Here is a 9,453-nt window from a genome sequence, read left to right as displayed (position 1 = left end):
TGTACCATTTCTGTAACAAATTGTGATTTTAGTGTTTTGAATCTCCCATGCCATCAACATAAACAAACTCACTGTAAGACGCGTCCTCTAGCCGCCACATGGCGAACTGTAAATTTGACATACATCCCTTCTGCCATCGCAGCGACCAATGAACACATTATAAATGCTGACGCAGAAGGCGTGGGCGTGTACTTGAGGGATTCTCTTCTTATAGACGTTTGACTATTCATATTAACCTCCTCTTCTCGACCAATCACTACGTTTCTGTCTATCCCAGCTCATTTAAAGCCTCTGCACGCGTCATTTTAAGGCAGTTTAAGAACAGACGGTGCGGCAGGAAACCACAGTCAATTGGGAATTAAAATTTTAGTTGCTCTCTTAACTTTTCACGACGGTTCTCATCATCTCCAGTTCGCAAATATTGTGGTCAACAGGTGACACTAGTTGCCACATTTGTTTTCTTTGTTTTAACATTGAAAAAAGTCAAGCGTGGTTCAACTGTAATGCGTGTTGGGGTTTAGGATGTGCATCTCTCCTCTTGTCTGAACTTCAACTTCAACTTCATCTACGACAGTTGTCACTTGTCGCTTCGAGAGTTCTTATCCAAAGTATAAGAGGTCTACTTGACAGTTACAAAGTATTCACGCGACAACCTCGCCATGTCCTCCGGTGATGCCTCGGAGCAGAGTCGACGGTTCTGTGTGTTGTCGTGGGAGCAGGTGCAGCGACTGGACTCCATCCTCGGGGAGAGCGTGCCAATCCACGGACGTGGAAACTTCCCCACGCTCTCCGTGCAGCCCAGACAGATCGTCCAGGTAGGCTAAAATGACTGATGTTGTGCCGTTAAAAAAAAAAAACCGACAGCGAGAAGACATGCCGTTTACAAGAGTAAACGCACCAGTGACCAGGGCAATAATTGCAAGACTTTACTTACCTAGACACGCACCGCGTAATTTGGAAAATTGAGTTAAGATGTTTATGAAGAGGCATAGTGGCGCCAACGACAATTAAACTAAATTACTCCTAAATGTGTAATGTGTAAATGTATAATGCTTGCAACAGTGTTGATAAAAGATATATAGTTGAAACACAGTCGGTGTTTTAGAAGCGTTGAACCTCTCCAGTGTTGATCACTCTACTTGTCATGGCAAGTCCTTTTATAGGCTGTGAAAATTCTGGGCTCTGGGCTAAAATCAGTAATTCTGCGCATTTCACCAATATTCTACCTCAGTAATTGATCCATTATACTGCATATAAGTGGCAACTGACCCTATTTTTTTTAGTACTAAACGTCTTTCTTAACTCTGAAGCTTCCAGCAGTGCTGTCGTATAAATGTCAAGTAATGTGTTTAGCATTTTGCTCTTTTCTATAACTACGAATTTTACTACATTTTAATTCGCTCAGATGTGCGTTAGACATTTATGAAGCCATGTATTAGACTACCAAAGTCGTCCAGATGATGTAATATGCCAATTAAACACTTTCCACTGTCTAATTCTTGTGCTGCCACCACCGCAGTTGAAATTTCTCAGAGCGCTTTGAGGGGAATGCCTTTTACGCACGCTAAGGGAACAATTGGCGAAGGTATACTTGCTCTCCTTCAAAGTTTTGGAAAACTTTCTGATTGAGAGCAGGCTTTCTGAATAGCCATTTTCTGTCTTGCTATCTTAGGTTTCATATTCATTCTCTGTCAGAACAGATGCTCTCAGTTGTTTATATACATAATATTTCCAAAAAAGGGGAAAAAGAATAGAAAGGAACTCTCATCTCAGGAACTGTCCAGACCCGTACGCTGCCATCTGCATTAAGCATTAGCAGATTTTCTCAGCCATTCGCTTCCTTCCTCTGGAAAGCTTGTGGAAAACTGAAAACGGCACCAGACCCCAAACTTTCTCCCCATGACAGCATTTTTTGAGGAGGGGGATGGGTGGGGGCGCAATTGCAAAGGAGCTAAGGGATGCTGTGTGTGTGTGTGTGTTGGGGTTGGGGGGTGGGAGTGGGGGGTAGCTAGTGGATGGACGACTTTCAATGGGGATGTTTGTTAGTGAGAGGGCCCACTCATTGAGTGACATCTGGTAATAGTGCTGCTTCAAGGCATTTATAAGCCCTGGGGGTTGTACCTAGGCCTTTGCTCCTTAGATTTAACACCGATCTCCTGCCTTATGATCTACTATGAGTTCTTCCACAGACCTACAGAGCTCTCCACCTAGCTAACAGTGGTGCAGGGAGTGACAGTATGGTGTAGTAGTTCACACATAGGCACATACCTGTGGTCAAGTACAGTTTTATCAATAGCTTCTACACCTTGAACAAATGTTTGGAGTATTTGATCTGCACAAAGTGGATCTAAATGCTTTAGTAGGTGTATATCTTAATACCACTTTCTCCAGTTTTGGGTGCATGGATACTGCATCATGAAAGAAAAGTATTTTTTTTTTTATAGTTTTTTTTTAATAAATGTGCTATTTTGTTTTGTCACTGGTAAATCCTAGTTAATGGGTGGAATACAATCTTAATGTTCTATGCACCACTAATTTTGGCTGATATCCCCTTACGTCTGTTTTTGGCTTCACCGATGGAGATAATGCATTAGGCCTCTTTGTTACACAATTTCTTAGATTACTTTCACCAGACGCCATTCTCTTGGCAGGTAGAAATGCCTTGTTTCTTTTTCCATTTGTATTTGTTTTGTGTGTGTGTGTGTGTGTGTGTGTGTGTGTGTGTGTGTGTGGGATGGTAAATCTGGATTAGTCATTCTAGTAACAGTAGACTTGTGGTTCAGGGTTGGGCTGACATGGTATCACTGTGCTGAGAGAGGACCAGATGTCGGTTACCTCTCTCTCTCTCTCTCTCACTCTCTTATTTCCTCTGTTCTTCTCTTTGCATCCATTGCTCCCCTCTTCTCTATCCCTATCACTTTTTGTCTTTTTTCTCCCTTTCTATCTCTATCCCTCTTTATCTTTTTCTCTTCCTTTCTCTCTCTTCATCTCCCCATTTTTTCTCTTCCTTTATGTGGACCTCCCTTTCTCCATTCATTTCTCTCTCTGTGTGTCTCTCTCTCTCTCTGTCTGTGTGTGTCTGTCTGTCTCTCTTCATCCTGTAAACTAATTCCTCAGGTGGTCTATTGTAGTCAACAGTGACCGGCAAGACCTCTTGAGCAGGTTGTGGGTAAGCAGGTTGTTCTTACCATTGTATTGTAGGCCTGGCAAACAACAATAATGATGATACAAAAAAACACACCACAATGCGTCTGAAATCCCATAACACAGTAGCTCCTTTTCCTCAGCCAAGAGTAAGCTACAGTGTGAACCAAAGGAGGATGTTGACATGACCACCCAACCTTTTGTGAAAATAAAGGAAATACCTAATAAAATTCCCAAAAAAGAACTTGAAAAAGCAATGTACTTTTTCTCTCTGCTGCCTGCTGTGCCTTTTTCGATGATGATTGTTTTGGATTCCATGCCAGCCAGGGACCAATAAGACTTTCATTCTCTACAGCTGGTCTTGGCAGGGCCACATGGAACTGGCTGCTCGGATCACTGAATTGGTGTCTGGGGTGCACTGCGGCACCAGAACCCGGCTGGCTTGTCTTCCCCCTCTGCAGGAACCCGTTAAACGCCGTGTTAAAACAGCCCCTGACCATCATGCAACAAATAAAAACACACAAAAAAAGGCACGCTGCCGCTTCGACTTCTGGAGTCGGAAAACAGACGGCGCGTAAGGGCCGTGCGTCGCCAGGGTGATGTGATGTCAACACCAGACGGTCTAGTCTGTTTGCGGTCGGTTTTTACAAGTCTCTTGCACGGAGTCGTCGGAAGTTCGTTCTCCGTAGCTTCTCCCAGGTGAACTTGAGAAATCCCCACATGTCTATTAAGGCTGGACAAGGCTGATTGTCAGCTTCCTCTTTTCGCTTTCTCCGTCTGTCGAGCCCAGCCCAGCCCAGCCCAGTGACATTACTGCCTCCAGTGTGCTGCGTGCACTATGTGGTCTAGTCTGAATGAGTGCGCGGCTGTGTCCCATGGCTTGGGCTTGAAGTGTTTACTGGGGTCAGTGTACTGTGTAGTAATCAGATTGAGAACATGGCTGTTACTCTCAGCAGATACCTACTGATTACACCCACACTTATGGTTATGGTCCATCTGTTAACAACGTACATTTCGTTTTCTTTTTTTTCTTTTTTGCATATTTGAACAGTTTTATGACACACGCCATCTGCTTGAAGTCCTGCCGTGCCCAATATAAACAGACCCCTCTTCGGAAAACCCAGGCATGGACGAGAGTCTGGGAGCTTCTTTTTGTTGGAAATCCAATTCCTTGTAATGTCATTCCTGTAATTGATCCCTTTTGAAATTCCAGCCATTTATAAATTGACCTTTCGTTTATGTTGGAACCCCGTTCACACTCAATGTCTCGTTTACGATGATGTGTCATTTTTCACAGTAACTGTTTTTCCAGAGGTAAGTTGAGTGGTTCCTTTTTTCCATCAACCCCTCTGAAAGGAAGAACGACAGAGAGAAGGGAGAGGAGGAGAAGAAGAGCTGTTATGTCAGGGCTTTAGAGTAATAACTCAAGATGATCGCTAGAACCACGGGCTGTCTGTTACAGCAGCCAATGGCAATTGGGCACACTCAATGTCCGACTTTTAACGGTCGCTCCCATAATTCAGTGCTTGTGTAATGGTGGCAACGGTGAGTCCAGAATTCCCCAACGTGCCTGTGAAGAAGGAGAGAAAGGGAGGTGAGGAGGAGGAGGCTAGAGAGAGGGGGGGCAGTAAAAGAATGGAGAGAACAGTACAGGAGTGGAGAGTAAAGGAGTGTAGTGGAGAGTATGGACTAAGAGTAGAGAGTGGACAGGAGATCGAGGGAGGAGAGGGAGGGAGCAGAGGAGGAGTGTAGAGGAGAGGAGGTGGGAGAACAGACAGTAGAGGATAAGAATGGGTAGAATAGGAGAGAGGAGTGGTGGAGAGACGATGGCTGAAGAGTAGACAGGAAAGGAGAAGAGAAGTGGAGAGTAGAGGAAAACAGTGCAAAAGGAGTGGACCGTAGAGGAGTGGATATGTAAGAGAAGGAAAGAAGAGAGGAGGTGAGAGAAGTGGATTTGGGAGGAGAGGAGAGGAGATAAGTGGATTTGGGAGTAGAGGAGAGAAGGGGAAAGGGTGACATCAGTCCAAACTCGTGAATGAGGAAGGAGGCCTATTGCCCAATGCATTGGCAGCGCCAGGCTCCACTGGCGAGGCGTTGGAGCCATTGAGGCCCTAATGTGCCCGGCATTGGCACCAGTACCCAGCGGGGCCTCCACTCTCCCTCTGGCTTGGCGCGTCTTGGGGGCGGCCGAAGAGGAAATCCAGCGTAATTTGTTCACTGTGTCGCCGGTGAATCACACACATTGGGAAATGGGAGCGCTCAGAGGAACACTAAACTAGCTCCCGCCGGGAGACACTTGTCCCGCTTTCTTTCTTTTTTTTCAGGAAGGGGGCGGGACGATGCCAAGTAGATCCCATTCACTCGCTGAATGTGTCTTTGTACTGTGAAATGAATTAGTGGTAGCTTTTTTTGCTAACTGCTTAATTCCCACTAAGTCCAAAATGAAAACGGTAGAAGCACAGCAAAATAGAATAGAAAAGACCCAGAGTGTGCCATGTGGTGACTGTTAGCAGAGATACCTTTATTTAATTATTATTAGAGCAAATGAGAAACGGATGCTGAGTGACACAATCGTCTGTGAAACTATGACCCATTTGTTTGAAGTCTGCTTTTCGGTGTTTAATCTTCTGTCTCAATCACTTTCAGTTGGAATGTACTCAGTAGGATGCTGCCATGATCTATTAGGTCTGTGTGATGGGGGCAGTAAGCCAGCCTTTCCAAAGGGGCAGGAGGTCTATCGGTAGCCAATAATGACTCGAGACCTACATTTGAATGAAAGCCACTGACTCGTCTCTGTAAATGGTTATTTGAAATGACTGAACCATTGGGTGAAGCAGAGGAGACTGAGGGGACCTTCAAGGATTGGTCCAGTTATTTGTCTCCCTAGTTATTAACTTCCAGATAATGATGTAAGAAGCTAAAAGTATTATAGTGCTTCTCAAGACACAAGTAGCTTTAAATTTAGCAGCCGAGAAATGCATATGAGAAATACAGCAACTGTTGGCAGATACCTTGTGTCTTGGCCAATACAAATAAGTCATTTATAAGATGTCATAGAAGAGATACTCGATATGAGACAGACAATAGTAAATTTGAAAGCAACCGGGTTCGAATGATGTCAAGCGAGGCCAAGCTGTCCACAGAGGGTTCTATATGAGAACTGTCTCAAGGTCAGACGGAGGTCTTCCAGTGAAAATGGTCCCAAACGTTTTGTGGGAGTTATCCTTCCCCAGTCATAGTCTTTAGACCCAGCCTGGAGCAGATGTGTGTGTGTGTGTGTCTACTTTCCCTCTTATATTACATACTCTGACTTACGGGAAGATACATTTCTGGAAGCTCTAGAAGTTTCTTCTCTCTTGTACCACTGATTTATTAAAACAAGTTAAAAACCCTTCTCACAATTTCATAATTACTTTGCTCCTTGCGTCACTTTGATATGGATAGAGAAGTTCCCATAAGTTCTCATTTGGGACCTCTATAGTCTCAGCTTCTGCTGGTTATAATTTCACAGCCTGGAGCTGCATATCACCGAAGCTCATTAATCCCCATTCTATTAGGTGTCAGAACTCATCATGCACTCACTGCACTTGCTGTCTGTCTGCCTGCCAGGATCCCAAAGCGCGTTGAAATGGCACTATTATTTTCCATGCTATTTTTACGTTTCATGCCGCTGACTTATTTTGAAAGATGTGTGATTTGTAATATGGGTCAGAAATAGAAGACTATCATGGGGACAGCAGTCTACAGTTCTACTGAATCATTCTCAATCTTGTCAGAAAAAAAACATGAAAAAATAAATAGCTTAAATAAATAAATTTACACCTCTGTCAAATAGAGCATATCAGATAGGGACATTAGTGCATTTTGTATTTAGGTGAATTTCCTTGCGGAAAAGGGAATTGTTGCAAAAATGAATCCTACAGCTATTCTATGTTCCATCAGATGTTCCATATCTAATGTACTTGGAAACTGTACAAAAGCATAAAAGCTTTGGCTCCCTTCAGTGATTCAAACACATGTCAACAGAAAGGAATTTTCACTCACCCCTCTTCTCTCTTGCTCTCTCTGTCCTGCAGGTAGTCCGGGCGCGACTGGAAGAACGGGGTGTCGTTGTCCGTGACGTGAAGCTGAACGGGTCAGCGGCGAGCCATGTCCTCCACCAGGACACCGGCCTGGGCTACAAGGACCTGGACCTGATCTTCGGCCTGAGTCTGACCGACGACAAGACCTTCCGCCTGGTCAAGGACGTGGTGCTGGACAGCCTCCTGGACTTCCTGCCGCACGGCGTGAGCCGCGACCGCATCACGCCGCTCACCCTCAAGGAGGCGTACGTTCAGAAGATGGTGAAGGTGTGCAACGACACTGACCGCTGGAGCCTGATCTCGCTGTCCAACAACACCGGCAAGAACGTGGAGCTCAAGTTCGTGGACTCCCTGCGGCGGCAGTTCGAGTTCAGCGTGGACTCCTTCCACATCGCGCTGGACTCGCTGCTGCTCTTTGACCGCTGCTCCGAGACGGCCATGTCCGAGAGCTTCCACCCGACCGTGCTCGGCGAGAGCATGTACGGCGACTTCGAGGAGGCGCTGGGCCACCTGCGCGGCAAGACCATCGCCACGCGCAGCCCCGAGGAGATCCGCGGCGGCGGCCTGCTCAAGTACTGCCACCTGCTGGTGCGCGGCTTCCGGCCGGCGTCCGAGACGCAGATGAAGACCCTCCAGCGCTACATGTGCTCGCGCTTCTTCATCGACTTCCCCGACATCGGCGAGCAGCAGCGCAAGCTGGAGGCCTACCTGCAGAACCACTTTGTGGGCATGGAGCACAAGCGCTACGAGTGCCTGGTCATGCTGCGGCGCGTGGTGGACGAGAGCACCGTGTGCCTGATGGGCCACGAGCGGCGCCAGACGCTGGCGCTCATCTCGGCGCTGGCGCTGCGGGCGCTGGCCGAGCAGAACGCCATCCCCGCCGTGCCCAGCATCACCTGCTACTACCAGCCGGCGCCCTACGTGCGGGACGTCAACTTCAGCAACTACTACGTGGCGCACGTGCACTCGCCCATGCATCACTGCAGCAGCAGCTACCAGACTTGGCTGCCCTGCAGCTGAGCAGACGGACTACGGACACGGGAGAGAGAGAGAGAGAGGGAGAAGAAAATGACAGAACGGAGAGAGAGAAAATACAGAAAAAAAAGGGATAGACAGGAAGTGTGTGCTTGTATGTGAGTGTGTGTGTGTTTGTTATGTGTGTTTATGTATGTGTTTGTCTTTTTGTGTGTGTTTGTGTGTGAGTGTGTATGTGTGTGTTTATGTATGTGTGTTTGTCTTTGTGTGTGTGTGAGAGAGAGATGAAGAAAAGCAGAATAGAATGCTTTGAAGCTATTAGTGTGCGTCTTGTGTATAGAGGGGTCATGTTAGGGGATTCAGTCCATGTGTAGCAATGTGGAACTAAATTATGGGACCAAATGAGGACGAGAAGGACAAGAAAGATAAAAAAAAAACAAGAAAAAGAAAGAAATCTAAATTACGTTTTTCTTGCCAAAATCTTCATGTGTCACCCACCCCACTAAGTTATGAAAATGAACACTGCTGTAAATTAGTTTCGAGCCATTGTTTTGGTGTTTGTTGTTTCTTTCTTCATGTTCTCCTAAGATGTTGTGATGTACAGAAAGAAAACAAACACAAGTGAATGACCCAGTGACGGGTGCAAAGGGACAAAGTTGACGCACTTTCTTCCTGCCTTCTGGATATGTGTTCTAATGTTAATCAACATGTATCAGTTGCTTTAGCAAATGTATATAAGTTGTATTATTCTATAGTTCGCTCTGTCTTTGAGCGAAAGAAGACAGGTCAGAGGACCGAGCTCTGTTCTGACTGTGGTTGCATTTAAAACGTCTTTTTTTTATTTTATTTGAAGAACTGAGGACCAAAGAATTTTCCTTGTAAAAGTGGAATGTTGCTTTTGTCGCCTCCCCAAGTGCCTGAAACCGACCAACCGACATGAGAAAAACTGTGTACATTATTTGTATGTAAATTAAAAACAGTCTCAAATTTTCAACCCTCCATTGCAAATCTATGGTACGTTATTCAACATTCCTTCCAGGGGTTGGGTTCATGTTCATGCTGTGAGCCGATTTAACACCATAGAGATCAACGCTGGTGCCTGTACCTGTTTGTTGAGGAGAAATGAAGGCAGTCATCCAGGGGAATGCTAATAGCTAAAAGCCTTATGGAGCAAAGGTATTAAATCTGTCAGATTGAGGAAATCGGATTTTCTTTTCCCCTCTCTCCCTCCTCTCTCTTTTTTCCTTGTTCT

General features: G+C 45.7%; 1 protein-coding gene across 1 annotated transcript; it reads left to right on the top strand.

The window, feature by feature from the left end:
• Positions 1-330: 330 nt before the first annotated feature.
• Positions 331-9,200, top strand: tent5bb (terminal nucleotidyltransferase 5Bb). Its single transcript, XM_076302236.1, has 2 exons — positions 331-815; positions 7,221-9,200. The coding sequence occupies exons 1-2, from the start codon at positions 660-662 to the stop codon at positions 8,244-8,246; spliced, it is 1,182 nt and encodes a 393-aa protein (XP_076158351.1). The 5' UTR covers positions 331-659; the 3' UTR covers positions 8,247-9,200.
• Positions 9,201-9,453: the final 253 nt, after the last annotated feature.

The sequence above is a fragment of the Alosa pseudoharengus genome, unplaced genomic scaffold (genome assembly GCF_046254945.1).
Source record: "Alosa pseudoharengus isolate Yale_2024_CS ecotype anadromous, Long Island Sound unplaced genomic scaffold, YU_APseudo_1.1 YU_APseudo_1.1_scf_23, whole genome shotgun sequence".
NCBI lineage: Eukaryota > Metazoa > Chordata > Actinopteri > Clupeiformes > Clupeidae > Alosa > Alosa pseudoharengus.
The sequence above is the reverse complement of the archived record's forward strand: the minus strand, read 5'-3'. Positions and strand labels throughout refer to the sequence as shown.